Genomic DNA, 20649 nt, shown 5'->3' on the forward strand with positions numbered 1-20649 from the left:
TCATTCTTACTCCACATAGTATTTCATCCACTGCCAAAGCTGGATTAATGCCATTTTAAGGCTGTGGATTATACAGGAAGCAACAAGATAGAGAATTTACGTAAAACAGAGCCACTTCATGCTTTCAGCAGTTACTTTCACATACAAATGTGGAATTATATAAGGTTGGCATTTGGATGCAAAAATGTTATCTTACCATTTCTGCAAACAACAGGGAAGTTTCTGTAATTCCAGGAGATTTGCTGGCTGGCTCTCCACTGCAGGGATGCCACACATGGAGGGGAGCAGCCCTCACACATCTGTGACAGAGCTGAATGCTGGTGAGTTCAGAAACAAAGCCTATACAGAGGAGGCAGTGTGCAACAGAAGCTATTGTAGTTATCATAGCATTGCACAAATAAAAAAAAAGTAGTTTTAAAACTAATTCACCAGTCTTATCATGTGTATATTTGCAACTTCATTGAGTCAAGCATATATTTCATTCCCGTTTTAGTGTAAAGAAGGGAAAAAACCCTCAAAACCAATCTTTTTTTCCAGCTTCTTAACCCTGACTTCGTCCAAGCTTACCTAAAAGGCCCCACATGCAAGCTCAGGAAATCTCCCTTTTCAAGTAAATACAACCTACCCCCAAGGTGAATTATCAGGGTAGACACATATGTCTGGAAAATAACCCAAAGTCTGTTTTTCCTCTTTGCACCATTTGGAAACAATCTCCATCTGGAGACAGCATAAACTTAATTTTACAGCGGCCTCCTCCTCAACAAACACACCAGTATGTTTACCACAATAAACAAGCATCTTGAGATTCTTCTTACTCTGCACATAGCCAAATAAAGGCTAACTCAGGCAACCTCATCCTTTGATTACGCTCAAGTTCACACAATTTCCTCTCTTTTCTCAGCTCTTTCTCTCACAATAGGCAAAAAGCTTTTCTGGTTCTTACAACAGCAACTACTCTATCAGTTGTGTTCCTTTTCTGTGCTGCCCTGTTTGATGGCAGTTGCAGTTTCCCTGAGTTATTCTATTCTTCCCCTTAGTCCAATAACCTTCACTGCACAGCATTCAATGTGCCCCTTAGTAGATATTTCACCACAGAGTACATTTTTTTTTTCTGAAATGCACAAATTCTATACTGTCTGTAACACAGCACTGATAAGAGCTGAACTGAGGATGTGATACCCAACACAACACTGCAAACCAGAGCTATGGGAACAGCTGAGCCCACCAAAGCTCCTGGCAGTGGTAGGACGGGTACCTGTACTACTTAGGATATTGGATAACATGGTACATGATCCATGAGCAACATGCTACTCCATTTATCAGGGTCATTGTGATTTGGCAAGTGCTGCTTCTTTCAAGATCAGAAGAAAAATGCAAAGGAAAAAAAGGAGAACATGCAACACTTCAGTCAGTTCTTTGGTCCTATCCTGCCAATAGATTTGGAGCCTGTTTCATCTTCATGCAATGGACTGCACCCTGCTGCTTGAAGTTAGGGTATGTGGAACTGTTTTGAAAAGTGTTTACGGGGTCATTTTTCATTTTTCCTCTGCTTTGTATTCAATTGTTTCCTTCCTTTCTTCTCCAGATTCCCTGAGCTTTTACAGAGTCCTCACATGGCTTATTCACTCTTACCCCTAGATCTCACCTGCACTCACTTTCTGCGTCATTGCACCCACCTCCACATTTCTTTAGTAACTTTCTTCTGTAATCTTCATCTTGCCCTTTCTTCAGTAGGTTTTTTGCAATCAAAGTCTTGTCTCAGTAGATCAGAGCAGAGTTTCCACACCATCAATGTACAAACTGGGCCAGAACACAAGTCCTTGTCACAACTTGTACAGCACATATTGAACTTTACAAGTACTTAACAAGTATGAGCTATGACATCAGTTCAATGACTGCACTTAGCAGTAATTAGGTTCACTGGTAAGTTGATAGAATCATAGAATTGGGAAAGATCTCTAAGGTCATTGACTCCAACCATTTACCCAGCACTGTCAAGTTCACCACCCTGTCCCTAAATGCCACACCTATATGTCTCTTAAACACCTCCAGGCATGGTAGAGTGATTCCACCCTTTCTCCGGGCAGCCTGTTGCAATGCTTGACAAGTCTTTTGGTGAAAATGTTTTTCCTAATATCCAATCTAAACCTCCCCTGGTGCATATTGAAGCAATTTTCTTTCAACCTGTCACTTGTTGCTTGGGTGCATGATCCCCACCGGGCTAGAACCTCCTTTCAGGTTGTAGAGAGCCCTCTGAGTTTCTTTTTCCCCAGGCTAACAAGCCCCAGTTTCCTGAGCTGCTCCTCACAGGACATGTTCTCTACACCCTCCATTAGCTTCATTATTGTTCTTAAGATGTGTATTTAAAAGTTAAACCTTTTCAAGAAAATAATAGTCTACCAAAGGTGCTAAAAGTTGCTCAAGGTGCTAAAAATTTCTTTGTTACCTGATACACAGAAACCTCATCATCCTAATATTATTAAACAGATTTTCTACTTTTACTCCTTACTTTGAAAATAAGCAAAGGCCAGGTTGGACGAGGCTTTGAGGAATCTGTGAAAGACATCCCTGCCCATGGCAAGGGAGCTGGAACTAGATGATCTTTAAGGTTGCTTCCAACACAACTCCTTCTATGAATCTATGACAGTGTGGCCTACAAACCCCTAAAAACCTACACCTACATCTGAAGGCTTCCACAGTAATTTCCCAGAAAGTTGTTCTTGCAAACCAATTGCTTTGAATCAAAATAAAACACAAGGAAAGGACTGTGAAGAGTATTCTGTATTATTACTGCATAGTAACTTGGAAAGGAAGCTGTGAAGCCAGGAAGAGTGAAATCTCTCTCATTTCTGACTCCGAGACTCCCAAGAGCCACTATGAGTTATAAGAAACCATAAATGCTCCTGTTGAGGAACACATTCAGTGCAGGTAGCAAGGTGAGCAGCTGCAGTGTGAAGTGCAGGTTGAGCTCTTGAGTGGTGGCAGCCCCAGGCAAAAGGCTGAGAAATGCCACCTTTGCATAGAAAAGGGCCTGGGGACCTGTGGCAGCACTGGACACTCAGAGATGAGGCAGGAGCTGAGGACCCCCAGACTTTGTGTGCTGGGCCTGTGAGGGTATAAAAATCCAGGAGTTTCTTTGTACAAGGTCCATCATCAGAGGCAGCAGCTTGAGCTGTTACTTTGTTGTTGCACCAAGTTTCAATTATTTTAAGGACTGAGACATGTGCTATGGGAATCCTGGGGCCAAGGAGTAAAGGAACTTTGTCTGACTGTGTGAGAGTGGGGGCTATAGGGAGACAAGCAGGGCAACCCCGGGCTCACTGGAGCTGCCTGCTGGGAAAAGGCTTCAGCCCCAGCTCAGGTGCTGCAGGTGTGGCTGCCAGAGTGGCACCAGGATGGCTGGACAGAGAAGTTTCCTTAACACTCTTTGAAATTGTGGAACAAAACAGGCTAATTTTCAGGGTTTGAAAATGCTGCAACATGTACTTTTGATCTGATTAAGGATCATGAGGAGTTTCCCAGGAAATTAAGTTTTTAAACTTTTCTACTTATACAAATGCAGGCTAGGCAGGCTGTGACAAATCCAAAAATATATATGTACTTTACTATACCTATTACCTGTTAATAAAAAAATAAAGAATTCGAAATACAGGAGAACTTGTAAACCAACTGTAAAATAAGATGCACAGAAAGGAGGAAAACACCTCCATACTGTACAGATGTTCATGCACTAGGCAGTCCCAAAGTCAATCACAGATTCTCTTATGTACATAAACCTAAAGTTGCAACATTTTATTATTGTATATGTTTTTTCTTTTTAATCATCTGAGACTGCCTTAGCTCCTCAGTCCCATGGGCATATGGGCAAGCTTCAGAAGGTAATGAACAACCATCAGGATGATGAATGAAAAACCAACAGAGGCGTGTTTTAAAGGCTTCAGCTGAAAGGCGCCGTTTCACTTCAGGTTTAGTTTTACTTGGTGGTTTCTCTTTTCTCCAGTCACGAATATGAACTCTCCCATTCAGGACTAAGATTTAAAAACAAACAAAAATCCAGCTGTTAATAGACATCCATGGTAATTATACTGGAAAAAATTGTAGTGACATTCTGTGAATAAAAAACATTCAACAAATGGATCACTCAGGCAAAACCATCTGAGCCATTTGAACAGAAAGAGAAAGAAGTACACAACAATCCCCTATAAAGATAATGTAGACACAGTAAAAAGAAGACTTGATTGATTTCCCTGAGAGATGTTTCACTGGGATGCTGAATAGTTTGAGGCACCTTTGCATCATCTCTGTAGACATTTTTTAGTTTATTTTAAATACAGCAGTTGGGATCATTGAGACTAAAATCACTGGAACTTAGATTGCAAGTTCTAACAAAAGTTCCAACTTCAAGAACTGTAATTCTTCCCATGTTTTTAACTTCATGACTCCACATCTAAAACAATTACCAGCCTCTTCTGCTACTTTCACAGTTCACTGACCCAAAAACACACTGCACCAAGGAGATGACAAGTCTAATCCTTCATGCGAACCAACACTGAATTATCATTGGTTAATAAGGATTCAGCATTTTGGGTTTTTTAAATTTATTTGCTGTGTTAGGACCATAAACTGCACATGTACACACTTGTGAATCTCAGTTAACTCCTCAAATGAGTAAACAAAACAGATAAGTAAATTAGCCAGAGAGGAAGAAAAAAAACAGATTACAAACAACAGTGAGAATGAAGAGGGAAGAACCTGCCACTTTTAAGTTGCCATGCTTTCATATTCTGCTTCAATCACACCTTCTGTCTCAGACAATTGTAGCTTGGGATAGTTAACCAATACCATTCTGCATTCTGATCATTGCTATTCAAAAAGTAACAATTCCAGTGAAAGCTGAATTTACACAGTCTGCCCGGGATGAATTAATGTCTCCAGGTTTCCTTGTGATACACAGACAGATCTGAACTCATACTAAGCCAATCAAGAAGCAATTTCAGCTGAGTTTTAAAATCCCTCACAAAAGAGGAAGAAAAATTAGCAGTTCTTTATTATCAAACGTAATTTTTCCCTAGAAAATCAGTCTTGTATTGGACAAGATACCTGATCTAAAGAAACTGCCACCCATCAGTTTTATAAGACTCGCTTTCTGTTTGGTGTGTGTGTGTACATCCATCCATTTCCATGTTTTAAAAGAAAAAAAATCAGTAAAGATGACAAAAGAGCTGTAGCTATGTTCTTCTCTGTCCTCCTGGGCAGGAGCGAAGTCCTTGGACACCACCAGAAGTTTCTTGTTATGGTGACATGCTACTAAGGGAGGAATCATGCTGTCTCTCCCCAGGCCCTGTGACATAAATTACTGAGATGGTCTGACTTAATCCCAGTCTTTTCTTCACAGGCAATGTGCACACAGCCTCCAAGCCAATTTAAAATGCTCATTCCATTTACAATGTAATACATTGCAAAACCTCTTTCAGCTGTTCCTAATGATAGGAAACCAAATTCAGACACATAAAAAACTCCACGTGACCAGCTCTTTCTAATGGATGGTAATTCAGGAGGATTCTATCAGCCAAGTGTACACAAATATTCAGTGGAGGCTAAACTTGCTTAAGTTGACCACTGGCAACAAACAGGTTGCATACTCAGGATTACTTTCCATGGATTAGTTAATCAGTATTTTACAGGAGACACAGAACTGTCAGGACATAACACATTTTGAAATTTGAAGCAGCTTTAATACCGATGAAACCTTGAAGATCTCGTATTACTGCAAAGCTACATTTTAGTTTTGCAAAACTTCACACTCACAAAAAAGCCCCAAAGCACGAATTACACAAAGCACACTGTCACCACACATTACAACAGGGGGAAAATATCCAAACCCAAAAAACTGCTATCTACAAACCCAGCCAGCCATGGAGACTTGCTACTGAGTTCTTTCTGCCATGCTACCACAAGCTACACAAACACAAGCTTTATAAACACATCAAGCCTCACAATTATAGGTTCTTAAGGAGGCTAATTTTGTTTCATGTCAGTATTTACACTTTGGGGCTTGGTGTGGTCAGACTAAGCCTCAGCTAAATGCTTTAGTAAAATTCCTCTGTATTTGACAGCCTCAAAACCATCAGTATTTCATAGGAAGAAACAAAAATAAAAGGTCAAAGAATAGCATCAAATCAGCCACTTAAACTAAAGGCTTGTCTTTTCAGATACAGTCAGTGCAGAACATTTTGCTGATAGATGCCTTACCAATCTCATTCCATAAGAGCTTTACTAACAATATTTTGGAGCAATGGGCACATAAAGAATATTCAGTTTTCTACAAAGATACAAAAACCAGTTAAAAATCCACCCCCATAGTAACTTTTCAGTTAAGTTTAACTGCATATAGAGGAGATAAATAATTAAGGAGAAAAAAAAAAACAAAACTCCTTTACCTTCAAATACTTGATGATTGTTCTTGAGTAGTGTCTGCAGGCCTCCATATTCACTTTTCAGCTTTTTTAAAATCTCTTTATCCAAGTGTTCTGCCACTTCTCTCAATGAAAGGCTTTCTGCAATAAAAAGTGGTAGAATTATTAAAAACTTTTCTCTATAAAACCTTAATACAATTCAGCTTCTACATAAAGTAATGATTATGAGCAGAAAGTCAGAATTATGTACCAGGACTGCAACAACTTTTTTGTCACAATATGATGTATGGCACATATTTTATATGCATATTGTCTGTAAAACAGCAGTTTCATTTTATAGGACTTAGGTCAGAATTTCCATAGTAAGACACTTTTTATTTGCTCTGCTTTTTCTACAGTAGCATGTAACCCTCGTTGCAATAAGCACTGTTTGTAAGCATGTAGTTAGAAGACTCAGTCAGTAACATGTGACAAACTACAGTGAGTAAATTATAAAAACAGATGGAAGAAAATGGAAAAATGGTAGTAGTGATAAATGGCTGCTTATACAATTAACAGCAGCTTAACATTCTTTTTGTTCCTTAAACTAAACTAAAAATTCCTAATCATGGTGTAACCTAACGGCACTTCCAAGGACTTCTTACAAACTCTTACAGAAGTATAGCTAAGTATTATGTTAATATTCTAAACCATAATATTCTCCCCAAATAGGGTAGAGTTGTGGGTTTAGTTGGGTTTGGTTTAATAAAAATCAATTCTATAATAGTATTTAAGTGTAAACCAAGAAAAAAACTCACATCAATTTTAAAATATTCTTCTACGTGCAATAAAACATAGTGGCAAAAAAAAGCACCTTTGATTGCTACTGTATTGTTCCCAGTGTTTCCTAAAAATCTCTTCACAATCTTGTAAACTTGCTGGAAAATACATGTTCTACCATCTAAAGATAGTGTAAAGGAAAGATAACCTCACCTCCTTGATTCCAGGTATTCATATTTCCACCCTGTTTATCAGAACATGATTTCTGGGGGGCTGCATTTAACAGCAAGTTTGCTACACTGAGAACCACTTCATCTACAAAGTCCCGAGGGAGGGAAGCACAATTTCTGACTTGTTCCACCTTTTCTCTGGGTCGAAATCCAGGCATCCAAAGTGTATCAGCTGTCTCAGTCTCATCTTCAGAAGGTTCTGAGCCTGCTTCTTTGCACAGACCACCACAGTGATGCTCGTGGTTAAATCCAACCCTTCTGTCACACGTGGCCACAGCACAGGTCCGACGATTGTTAATAAACTGTGTTATCTGCTCGTCAATCAGAGCACCTTCTGCAGCTGGATAGGTCCTGCTTTTCCCAACAAAACTGACCTGTTTTGGCAGAAACAAGTAAATCACTATCAGAGTCCTGTACTTACACCCAGCCCCACAACCTCCACATGTTTATGCAAGTTTCTCACTACTACAATAAAATCCAATATCAACTTAATGCTCAGTACACCTGAGGGGTTTTTAATTCCAGTCTTTGACTATTGGTGCCCCAGAAGAAACCCAGTAAACAAATCATAATCCATCATGCTATACAATCACACAGCAAAAATATTGTTCCTGACCCTCAGATTATTTAAAGCTGGACACCTCTTCCTACTCTGAAAGACTTCACTTTGAATTTCACTGGACAAGAAAAACAGCAAAATTAAGTACAAAGAAGTAAGACAGGCAGCTAGAAAAATCAAGGTAGAAAAAAACCATCATATAGTGTGACATAAGAGAAAATCATGAAAAATTTCATTTTTTCCTGTTTTTTTATAGGGACTGTACCTATAACATTAAGAGTAGAATTCCCAAGAAAACAATGAGTATTTTGAATCTCTTTTCAGAGCATTCTGTATCAAGTAATGAAGCTGACTATAGTCTTATCTTACAACGATAACAATGAACAAACATCCATATGATTCAAACAGAGCAGATTAAAAAAAAAAGACAAAAACCTTACAGAGGCCAAAATTACCCTTTTAGTTGATGGAATTCTAAGGCAATCTTCTTCCACATGAAAGCCACATACAAATCCCACTTGGGCAACAAAATCAAGATATTCTCTGTACTGAGTTTTCTTGCTTTGTCTTCGGCTGTATTTTCCATGGAAATCAAAGAAGCAGCATGGCAGCACGAAGTAACGACATGAATAGGAAGACCTATAAGAAGGATAACAAACTGCTGAACAGTAAATTATTTCAGAAAACACAAAAATTTAACAAACAACCTATCAGATAAAAGCAACAATGGGGTTTTTATTAAGCTACAGAGCTTTATGCAATAATATTTATAACTTCTTCTTTCAATCCAAAGATTAATTTAGTCACAAATACCATTTCACAAAGTATTTGATGCAGCAACCTACTTTGCCAACTTAGTTTGCAGAAGTAAAACTAAATTACTTTTGCTGGCTGTAAAGAGCACAACAGCATAAGGGAAGGCAGAACTGTAAGCTTGTATTTACAAGAAAAAAAAACACAACAAAAAACCACTTAACAGCTTCACATATAAGGAATAAAAAACAGTTTTGGCTTTTGAATTTCAAAAGAAAAATGCTGCACTGAATTCTATAAGAAAGTAACTACTGCATCTGCACTTCTCCACAGAAACACTTTGTAAAAATAATCAACTTGCCTCAAAAGCAGCCAGTCTTAAAAGAACAGCAGTTGTAGAACCAAAGCTGACAGTTTTTATCAAGTCTACATAGGTAATTATGGGGGGGTGGGGGGCGGGGTGTTTGGGTTTTTTCTGCCTGTTTGTTTTTTTAATTCCTTCCATCCCACTCCCCTCCCTCTGCAAAAATACCTAGCTGCAATCACAGGTATCCATGGTGTTAATTCATCTGAATGGTTTCCTATGAGCCAGTCAGTGTCTGGAAAGAGATGGCTGTCACCTGGAATGATTGTAGCTTCCTAAAAAAAAGAACAACACAGCAAGTGAACTCTTACAGGTTTCTTTAAAGCATTTTATTTAAAGCAGTAAGCAATAATATAAAGTAATACCAGCTGACAAATACAAGGTAAGTGAGCACCACAGACACCAACAATGTTTTCCTCAGTTAGCAATTTTTAATGGCTACAGAGAAGTAATTAAGCAAAAAACACCAACAAAACATGGGTCAGAAAAACAGTAGAATAGCAACTCTGATTAAGATATCTGGCATTTTAATATATATAAACAAATATTATACACTAAATTATGATTTCTTGCCAAACTCCTTCTGTCTGAACTCAGTTTTTCAGAAAGGCACCTAATTTGCTGTCTTGCAGCCTGTAGGACTCACACAGCAATTAATCAGAACATAGCTTCATTTTTATTTTCTCCTCCTTCACAGACGCTGCCCAAATCAAATCCTAGTATACAGAACGCCACTCTTCACATGCTATCATTCACATATAATAAAACAACAATAAACAAAAGAAACCCCAAATAAAACCAAGAGGATGAATTCCTCATACAGGATAAATTCAAATGTTCTACAGTAGCTATAATGTTTGTGCCTCACAAATAGATTTTCTCACTTTGAACTAAGTTCAGCAGAGAAAGTACTGAAAGATGTTGACACCATGAAAGTAGCCACTCTTCCCTGAAAATGGGTATGAATATTAAAAGAATTATTGGGCAAATTTGAACAAAGTTTTAGATTTGAATTTCCACAGTCCTTTAGAAGTAGTTCTGGAAATGACACCCATAATCTCTTTTTATATAGAAAAGATATGTTTTAAGAGCTTAAAATTCACATGTACATGCATCACATGTATCTGTATAGGAATTAAAGAATAAAATAAAACAAAACAACTAATTAGGAATTTCAGACTATCTTGGTTACTTTCCAAATACCTCTTAAGGATCAATATGGTGATTGTTCACTTAAAATTGTTCCTTTTAAATACTACAGCTCATTTTTAGATATGTATAAACATTTCTAGATAATGAATGTAACAAGTTTTTTTGGCAGATTACTGGATGTTAAATTACCAAGGCTTTGGTAAGTGTTTTCTTAAGGTTGATTAAACACATTGCTCATACTTTACATTTCAGTTTTGATCATTCAATTTAGGCATAGCATGAATTATCAGTGCCCCACTGCCCATTCTGACAGCCACTCCTAATCCAATTTGTATTCACCGTGTCTGACAGCAGTTTGGAAGCACAGAGTGCCACCTGTTACAACCATTTAGTTTGTTAGAACTGTACTGAACCACACAGGTGGCAACATCTACCCTGCAACTCATGCTGTAAGTAAAGACCAAAACAAAATTAGCTTCAGGGGTAACAACAGGCCATGGGCAGGTGCTTCCTTCTTCTGTGGCTCCTGTGGCTACATGAGCCTTGCAAAATCATTTCACCGTTCCTGGTCTAACTCCTTCCAGCATCAATCGTCACTTTCTTCAGCATATATTTTATTGTCTCTTTCTAGGCAGAAACAGGAACATGTAATACAAAGAGACAATGCTGTTCATCATGATCAGATGTGACTTAATACAGTACAACAGGAATGACGGAGCACCACAGCTTGATGGTTTGGGTTGTGTGTTGAAGCTTTTCAATACGATCTGCTTGCAGACTGCAGTAAATGAATATGGCAGTTTTGACAACTTGTACCCAAAATAGCAGGGTGGCAAAGAGAAGGCTACACAACACTGAAATCTGTGACCTTCCATCTGTGAAAATTGATGCTCTTTCCTAATTTAATGAGTAAGCATCCTCATTGTTGAATGAACAATTCATATTATGTTGAATAAACTTTAAACAACACTACTACAGAATAACCACAGGTGGAAAATTATTTTACTATATAGGGAGCTGAAAATTTTAACAGAACAGAGTAAGAAATTTTAGACCTGAAGAACAAAAAACAAGGAACACCTCCCAAGGGCAACTGCTCATTGGCACCATGCTTTAATGAGTATCAGATTATTAATCAGTATCAGAATCAAAGTGAATGTTCCTGTGCTCAAAATGTTCATAAAAATGATAACATGAAACTTGAAACCTTTTGCAGATTCATTTTCCTGTTCATTTTTGAAGGCTTTTATTGCAATTATTTACGTTGGCTCCTTTGAGGCTCAACAATTTTGCCCCCCAAAAGAGAACATAGCACTAGAAGGTCAGAATCATTTTCATGTAATTATCACAAATTATGAGTGCCTTTATTATCTTTTATGAACTAGTGGTGCAAACAAATCTGCTTAATACTGATCATCTGGTAAAAAAAAAGCTTGTTTCATGGTGTGCATGTCTGTACATCAGCAAGAAATCATGCCAGTGGTTCTTGGCTGAGAAACAAGCAAGTTGCAAATATGCAAGGCTGCAACACAATATTTTTCTCACATTTTTCTCCCCTTCCAACTTACTTCACCCCCAAGGTATATGGGTAGCAGCATAACAAACCCATGGGTGCCTTTAGACAACTGTGTGTAACCCAGTATGCTTCCTTACACTTGTATCAATACATCCTGAAACAATGAACAAATGAATAAATTTACAGATCAGTAAGACTGACATACATTTGCATAATACCTCTAAATATGTCCCTGGTCCATACATGTCCCATATTTTTCTTTTCCTCACATCAATTCCTCTTCCTGGATGCTGAAATATTTGAACAAAAAATATTCAATATAAGTATTACTTTATTCAGAAATTTTAAATAGGTTCAGTAAATATACATACTAACTTCAATTATTTCATTCATGCTAAAATTTAGATACATAAAACCAGCTTTGCCATTTCAGCTGAATACATTTATTCCCTTTCTTCCCTTTGAAATATGAAGGGAATAAGTAGGAAACCTTAAGAATATATCTGGTTCAAAATTTTACCTAGGCACACCTACTGAGACTGCTCTTGAAAACCTCTATCTCTACAAATGTAAAAACAGAGGTGTTGATTTTTGGTTTGTTTGTTTTTAAAATATCAAAATCTTTCACAAGTTGAGTACTACTGCAGCACCCACATGGCTCAAAGAAGAATGCTCTAAGCAGTCCCTAGTGGAGACCACCTTTCAGCTACTGATACCCAAACACTTTTTTCCCCTGTCTGATTTAAAGGGAAGAGGAAATAGACTGGAAACTAAAGCAAGAAATGAAGAATGTGTAGTATTTGAAATCCAAGAACCTTGTGCAGAACTAAGAAAAATCAGTTACTACAATAGTGTCATAAAACTCTCATACATGATTTTTTTGACAGTCAATGTTTGTCACCACCGAATGAATGACTGACTAATTGAAAAATCCACATGGAAAACAGCAGCTTATGCTGCACAAAAGTTTTCTGGCCACACAAGAATAGAAACCTTGTGCTAGGAGAACTTGGAACATTTCCCTACTCCCCCAGTGACATCTCTTTATCTAATAAGAGATATTCATTTCCTCTATAAATTTCTCCATGTTCTCCCAAAAGTGGAAAATGCAATTTTCTGAATCAGACAGACCCAACTTCAATGGGTTTTGTTTAGTTTCACTGTTCTTTCATTTCAGAAACTATGCCTCAACAAACTGAATTATGTTGCTGCCACAGTTTTACTCCAAAAAGTACAGTATGCTGTTAGGCATTTTTAATTAAGAAATCTCAGGACTGCTTTCAAAGATACAGAAAAAATTTTTATGACATCACAAGTAGAATTCAGTTTGGATAAAAATAAGTTCATGAACACATCTTGTGAGAGGTAGAACCTATGTCAAAATTCCACATTCCTTTTTGCATAACAAAAGTACTCCACAACCTTTTCTTTTTCCTCTTAGTTTCTTACCTGAGAAAAAATAGCCCTGAATTTAAATTAAATACACTAATTGATACACTAATGAATGGTCTAATCCTCTAGTAGGATTTTCTGTTTTGTCACTAGAGTGACAAAATCCTGTTTTAACAACATGAATTAATTTATTTTGGCTATTTGCATGCCAGATAAAAGGAAAGCATAACAAGAATACTGACACTAGTTTTTAATAATTATTTTAAAAAGCATTCTATTTACCCCTTCGTTGTTTAGAATATGAACCAGCAAACCATTTCCACATCCAAGATCTACAAATGACTGTTTCTTGGTCAACCCTTTTTCTTTTCTCTCATCTTCCCAAAGAATCTAAGACAAGAAAACAAAACATATTAGGCTTCTGCTCTCAAGTTTCCCTACAAGAAAGCTTATCAAACATTACTGGAGATGAAAGAGGAAACCTGGAAATGCAGACTTGACAAAAAACATTCACTGGACTCACAGGTAAAATAAATTTAGAGAAAAAAAAGGAAAGCCTAAAAAAACCCCAAAACAAAACAAAACAAAAAAAAAAAACCAAAAAAAAACCAGAAACCCACTGCTTATAGAGTGAAACAAGAATTATTTTGCAAAATATCAATAGTTTTCTAAGTGCTAAGCACATTCTCCACTCCATTTTGAGTCACTGGGATTTGAAATTAATCAGGGCTTTACAACTCTGGGCTAGAATGAACATAAACGTAAAATAAGTTGCTAAAACAATGGCTGCAAGAGAAGAACAGTGGAAAGCAAGGGAAGTATCAAGCAAACTTCATCAATGTCTCTGCAAGAACACCACAGATGCATTTATATCCACTGTATTAAAGAAAGCATTGATGGCAGAGCTGAAAATAAACCCCGAAATATTCTTTGTAATCACTTGGTGTTATACTGGTACAAGTAACATTGCTTTTACTGAACAAAGCAACAGTGTTACCTAGCAAGGTAACTGCCCCACATTCTACACCAGCTAAGGGACCCCAAAGCTTTTAGTCAAATTCTTGTCCCTGATCTGTACATAAGTAGGTACTTTTACACAGATATATAATCCATAATTAATAAGTGGCTGTTTCTCTGCAGAGCATGGATTAACCTTTACCATTTTCCAACTCTTTTTCCTTCAGTGAGAAGTTAGAGACCACACACGAATTCGTAACTCTGCACTTTGATTTTTCACTATGAGTACCAAAAATCTTGAAGAGTACTTAACTATGAAAATAAGTATTTGTAACATTGTCAGTTTTGCTAGAAGGAAAAAAGCTCAAGATAAACACAGTCTGCTAATCTCATGGATTATGGTTTTAGGTTTACCAATCATTGCACCGTGGCACTCCAGGCAGTATCCCAGAAATCCCTAATTACATCCTTCACAGATCCTACCCATACCTATCCCCCAATTCCTGCAGAGTTTTTCACAACACAACAGCCATGCCCTTGGCCATGCTCCTGGATAGTGGGTGATATCAATATGATTGGAAAATAAAATGAGGTCATATGCAGATGCCATAAACCCATAAAAACTTAACACTGGAGCTACTTTTTCTTAGAAAATCTCCTGTGTAATGTACTTCTTAACAATGACTTTCATACACCATCAAATAATACCTGAACATTTTGCAGCAGGTTAGGTTATTAATACCATACTTTTTCATTTACATAAACTGCATATTGAATGACTTTAATGACTTTCTGATAACTACTGCTATATTAGTCAAAATAAAATTACTGCAAACCAACAATCACAAGCATAAAAATGCTATCATTCCAGAATTTTCTTGTGGTTACAACTAAATTCAACACTGAATATTAAGATAGTGGTAAAAATGGTAGATGAGTCTATTACATAGCTATTTCCACAAGCCAGTATCTAAGATTCTAAGGGGTTAAACACTTAACTAACAAAATAAATTAGCCCTCAATGAGTATGGGAAATGAGCTAACTTACTCAGAAAAACTGATTTAGGTAAGATGCTACAAGTATAGTTCAATGTAGACATGCTCTTACCACACCCTGGATGGAAAACAAAATATGTGCCTGCCTTTTAAAAACCTGAAGTTTCTAAGAACTGCAGGTGGCAGAATTTTCATAGAATCTTAAGTATATAGATGCCTGAGGAAATTGCAGCAAGCATTTATCTGCACTTCTAGCCTCTGCAGCTGACCTTATTACCCTTGAAGATGAGATCTGAGCTGAAATTTTATCAAAAAAACGCATAGCAGTGAAAAACTTTAAGTTTTTATTTGTTCATAATATAAAATGAACAAGTAATAGAAAAATTTATAAAGCAATCAATCCTAATCTTGAATTGATCCATCTTATCACTTCTACATTAGTGCTTTTGGCTTTCTCACTTATAAACAAATCTTGTGTATGTAGAATGACAAATTTCCTGTGAGAGAAGACTGCAAATCTTCATCATATCTTTACGAAGAGGTATTTGTTTACCTCTAAAATCATCTTCTTTAGAGAGGTTCTATTATCATGAAATATAACCTTACAGCATATTATTAGGTAAAGCAACTCCCTACCAGCAAGTAAGTGGCAATGGCAACATCTTCATAAACAAATTTCTCAGGATCTGTCACTTCAGGCCACACCTTCAGGAAAAATAAAATAGAATGAAAAAACAGATAAAAATTTATTTCCTGCATCATCTGAAATAACCTCAAAAATGCTCAGACACAGCAATTTGGATACTTATTCATTTCAGTAGGTTTCTGGACAGAACTTCAGGACTTTCTGAACAGATTTTCCATTTTAACCTCATTAAAATATACCCAGAGAATATAAAGACTGTTTGATTCAACCAAACAATAAAGTTCCTAAGAACATTTTGGCTCCACATGTGCAGATCACAACTAAACAGATGCATGTGTTCTGTACCAGACCATGTATCTTTTGCTTAACTTTCTCACAAGAAAAAAAAAATCTTATCTATACCTCTGCAACACTGAGAACATGAACATTTGTAAATTTCTTTTCACAAGGAAAAGACCTGGAATTATCCTGGCACAACAGAACATGAAGAATCAAAATCTGAAGTAGGAAGACAGAAAGTTGAAGTATTATTCCTAAGTGTTACTTTGTAAATGAAGAATTGAAACAAAGACTAAAATGCCCACAGCAGCAATTCTACTGCAGAACTATCAAGACTGAACTGTTGCCTTACCCAAAACTCTAATTCTCCCCTGCTTTGTTTCTTCATGTTAGTACAGAAATATTAACAGTAAAACATTTCAGCATTTTCACTGTATGTTTTGTAAAAGCATTTACGAATTTTTTTGTTTGCAGCTAGAGCCAAGTTTGCAAGAATAGAGACACTACTTCATACAGCACTCTGTTGCCCTTCAGGATCTCCAGGATAAGAAAACAAATTACAACACTGCTCCTCTAATTCAAACACATATTAAGATAGTATCCAAAGGTTTTAGAGAAGGAGGTGTTTTATTTATGCCTTCTAAAATGTGGATGACTATTTATTCCACTGATCTACTTCTTCCTTTTTATCACAAATGATACATCCAAAATATCCAAATATTTATTGTGAATTTGGCTCTAAATCCTGCTTTTCCAATTAGGTTTGTGCAAGTACTGAACTGTTGTATTCTCTATATATGCCAAAAACAACCCCAAAACACAAAACCAAAAAACATACATTATAATTCAATTGCTTCTTTTATTTGAAAAAATAATAATTTATTGAAAGAAGCAGCTTCATTACACAAAGTAGAAAAAAAAAAGGACAGAAGGACAGCATTACAGCACTTACTGCTTAAACTTACCTTTACCATCTCTTTGTACTTTTCTTTGAGGTCCTGATAAAGCTTGCTGTATTTTGCTACTGAAATGAGTGAGAGTGTACTTTTAAACTCACTGGGCTTTTGCTCCACAGACCATTTAGCCAGTTTGGACAAAAGTTCATTTCCAAGCCATGCTAGTTTGGGGTACACAATTCCATCTGAAAACCAATCTTCTGGAAATGGAGCTACAACAGATACAGACCTTAAAAGCAAACAAACGAACAAATAACTAAGTATAAATACAGCATTTCATTATTTCAGCTATCTCAAGGACAGAGAAAAGGATGAAGTGGAGAAAATCAGCAGATCAGACATATAAAACTAGACTGGAGAAGTAAATAGTAAGTAAATATATAGAGAAACAATAGGAAAATAAACCAGTGAAATTACTGAATAATGGAACAGTTTCCTCTGAATTTTGTTAACTCACTATCTCTCAATTCAAACACAGTACATAAGAGTCCAGGCTGCATTTAACACAATAAATGAGGACTCACAGATGATGAGCAACCTGATTTCACAAGATAGCCAAACATTAAATAGTGAAAGTCAACTTTTCAAATTCCTGAAAAATAACAGGCAAAATTAAGAGAAAAATATATCCATTGTCACAACTCATTATTTCATCATCTCTAACTTTACTCAGATTTTATTAGAGCATCCCCAGTTGCTCAGGACCAAACTGAATGGCCTACATTTCAATGACTAAAGCTCAGTCATTTACAGCAACTGTGGTCTGACCCTCACCCTTACTGACAGCCACAGACCCATTCTCACAGGCACTGCTACATCCTCGTGATCAGCAGAGGCGTATTTTTTCTAGACCACACAAAGGTACAGTCAATCTTTACATTCAAAGGTGAAACAAGTTTGTTTTATGTTATTCTGGGTATTGCAGATATTTCTTTTTAGAGAACACTATGCGCTCATATCACACCACTACTGTAATTTACTAATCAAGCAGAAAATTATAAAATCTAAATTGCCTACATATCAATATTAAACCATTGTGTGACTCTTGCAATAACTTACTGTTTGCTTCCTCTCTCACTTCCACACTTACCATTCCTCATCTTTTATGTGTTTAAGTTGGATTTGATAAATATTGCACTTTTTAACCAGGTATTTTCCTTCACTGCTTTCCTCCAAAGGCAGAAAGGTCACGGTTCCATGGTAAACATCTGAAAAAATATGCAAATAGGGGTTTATTATTCCACAGTGCAACCCACCCTAGTTAGCACCAAAATTAACTTCTGCCTGCAAACCAGTGAGGCAAGATCTAAGACAACAGAGAAAGGAGCACAATGCCAGGAATAGATCTGTTTCTTGGTGTTCCTGACATCTGAAACTACAGGATGATTTGAATCCTCCAAATTTAGCATTCTATGGCATGATGCTCCCAAAATATCTAGGGCTGACCAGAAGTACTCATTTACTCATTTTCATCACACCTAACTATTTCAAAAAAGTAAAAACTAAACAATAAGATTTTTCTAGTATATTAATATCCCACAGCAAATCCAGAGTCCTGGGAAGCAGGTGTATATGCAGTATTACTTCCTCTAAAAATTAAAAAAATCTTTTTAGCTATTGTGTACCCAGGGTAACTTCTTCAGAATAACTTCTTAAGTTCTCAGTTTTGAAAATGTCTTTTTAATTACCATCAAAACAAATCTTCTTGCAAGTAAAAATGCTACACTGGCTTTTTTTAATCAACTTTCAATGGACTCCAAAATTTTCTGAGTTAGACAAGAAAGAACTAATTAGCAATAGAGTAAATGTTAAGTCCTGATACCTTGTCCCATCCTTAGCAATTCAACTTCTAACATTTTTTAATTGTAAAAAAAATAATTTAAAAAATCTCCTAGGCTTTTTCTTAGAGATACACTCTATAGATGTAGCTCAGGAGCATCTTCTCTCAGCATCAAAAAAAAAAATCAAAACTGCAACATATAATATTTTTTTTAAAGGCACCAATTTTTTGAAGGCATCAGGTAAGACTCAAAGGCCTCAAGAACATCCCAAGTGTGCCCCATAAATGACTATCTGTCTTTTTGAATTGTAAATTGAGCAGTTTCTGGAATTCTGATTCTTTCCAAAACACTACTACTAGAATTTAATCCATATCAACAGTTTTCCAAAATTTATCTTAAAAACGGTGTCAAGTCCTACCCTATGTAAGTTTCTTTATATTAGCAGGATTTATTGGAGCATATTACTGTCATACAATGTAAAAAAAAATGCAAAGCAAAACAAAAACAAAATTAAAAAAAACCAAACACGCAAAAACAATTTTAAAAAAACCCAAAAAACAAGTTGAGATTCTTTCTTAATGTGAAAAATGTTAATCACTTGGTTTTAAAATTTTAAAAGTTTAGTAGTAATAAAATGGTTATAAAAATAGCAATATAATTAGAGTAATAATAATTTGGATAATTTGGATTAGGACAATATGAGACAATAGAAATAAGGAGTTACAGACGTCTGGGTACCTTTTTCTGGGCACCATAAACTGGAAAAAGGACACTTGTTAACAGAGTTAACTCTGAAAAACAATAATTTGTTACATATTAACAAGAGTTAACTCTTGTTAACTCTTAATAATTTGTTACTTATTTATACACATCATACATGATGCATAAATTCTATTCAAACAAGGATTCTGTCTGGCCAGCATCAACTTTTTCCTCTTAATCTTAACAGCATCTTCATGGTTGAGCAAGGTGGGAAGAAGTTAATTTCTTCTGATAATGGAGCAATAAATCCTTGTTCTCTGAAAGATTTAGGTGTTTTGCGGCTGTTGTTTTGCTGTGAGTCCTTTCTTTAAAAAAAGGGCTTCAAATAGTTTCTATTTTAACATTATGTTATAACTTAAAACTATATTTAACACACTACTAAAAAATTAATACAATTGCTAGTTCTGGCTGTAAGACTTTACGTTTTGATGCAAAGGCTTCTCAGATGATGAAAACTAGTATGATTACGGCTGTTAAGGAGGTAAGTGATCCTACTGAGGAGATGGTGTTTCATTGTGAGTATCGTCGTGGCATGCCGGCTAGGCCTAAGAAGAGTTGAGGGAAGAAGGTTAGGTTTACACCTACAAACATTACACCGAAGTGTGCTTTAGCTCATGTTGAGTGGAGGGTGCATCCAGTAAATAGGGGGAATCAGTGGGTAAAGCCTGACTTTCTAACATAACACATATAACATTCATTTTAATATTTGCAAAAAAGCCAATCATAAAATACGCATTTTTCACATTAAGCAATACTAAACATGAAGAAAGTCGATACAGACACTTCTACTTGGCCAGGCAGGTGCCACAACTGCCTGCTCTGGTCAGTAATTCCGCATTTCTCAACACTCCAGTCACTCCGGGCAAAGCTGTCATTAGGTCTGCACTACGAGCGTGGGCAGCAGCTCCTGAGTGTCACAGCTCCCTGGCCTCTGTAATTTGTATTTCAACTGCTGAAATTTCAATGCTTCCTGGCGCAACAACGAAAGGTAAAAATAAACCCTAAGCACACGATAGGGACAAAAGTCCATCTTCGTTCCCACAAAGGGGAGAAAAAAGAGCGTTTCTCTCATGTGCGAGACAATCTCTGAGGGGGCAGGTCCCCCTCAGCCCCGGCCCCTCACAGCCCTGC

At 36.6% G+C, this 20649-nt stretch overlaps 1 protein-coding gene across 1 annotated transcript in view; it reads right to left on the reverse strand.

Moving 5' to 3' along the window:
- Positions 1–3577: 3577 nt before the first annotated feature.
- Positions 3578–20649, reverse strand: part of TRMT44 (tRNA methyltransferase 44 homolog) — a 19510-nt gene continuing 2438 nt past the window's right edge. Inside the window, exons 2-12 of the mRNA XM_031060070.1 lie at positions 19941–19955; positions 18066–18183; positions 16985–17204; positions 15731–15799; positions 13424–13531; positions 11968–12039; positions 9250–9356; positions 8420–8603; positions 7389–7779; positions 6441–6557; positions 3578–4028 (exon numbers count right to left, since the gene is read on the reverse strand). Coding sequence (XP_030915930.1) covers positions 3796–4028; positions 6441–6557; positions 7389–7779; positions 8420–8603; positions 9250–9356; positions 11968–12039; positions 13424–13531; positions 15731–15799; positions 16985–17204; positions 18066–18183; positions 19941–19955 — 1634 coding nt within the window. The 3' untranslated portion in view covers positions 3578–3795. The remainder of the gene's footprint in view (positions 4029–6440; positions 6558–7388; positions 7780–8419; positions 8604–9249; positions 9357–11967; positions 12040–13423; positions 13532–15730; positions 15800–16984; positions 17205–18065; positions 18184–19940; positions 19956–20649) is intronic.

This window comes from Geospiza fortis, unplaced genomic scaffold (assembly GCF_000277835.1).
Source record: "Geospiza fortis unplaced genomic scaffold, GeoFor_1.0 scaffold147, whole genome shotgun sequence".
Taxonomy (NCBI): Eukaryota; Metazoa; Chordata; class Aves; order Passeriformes; family Thraupidae; genus Geospiza; species Geospiza fortis.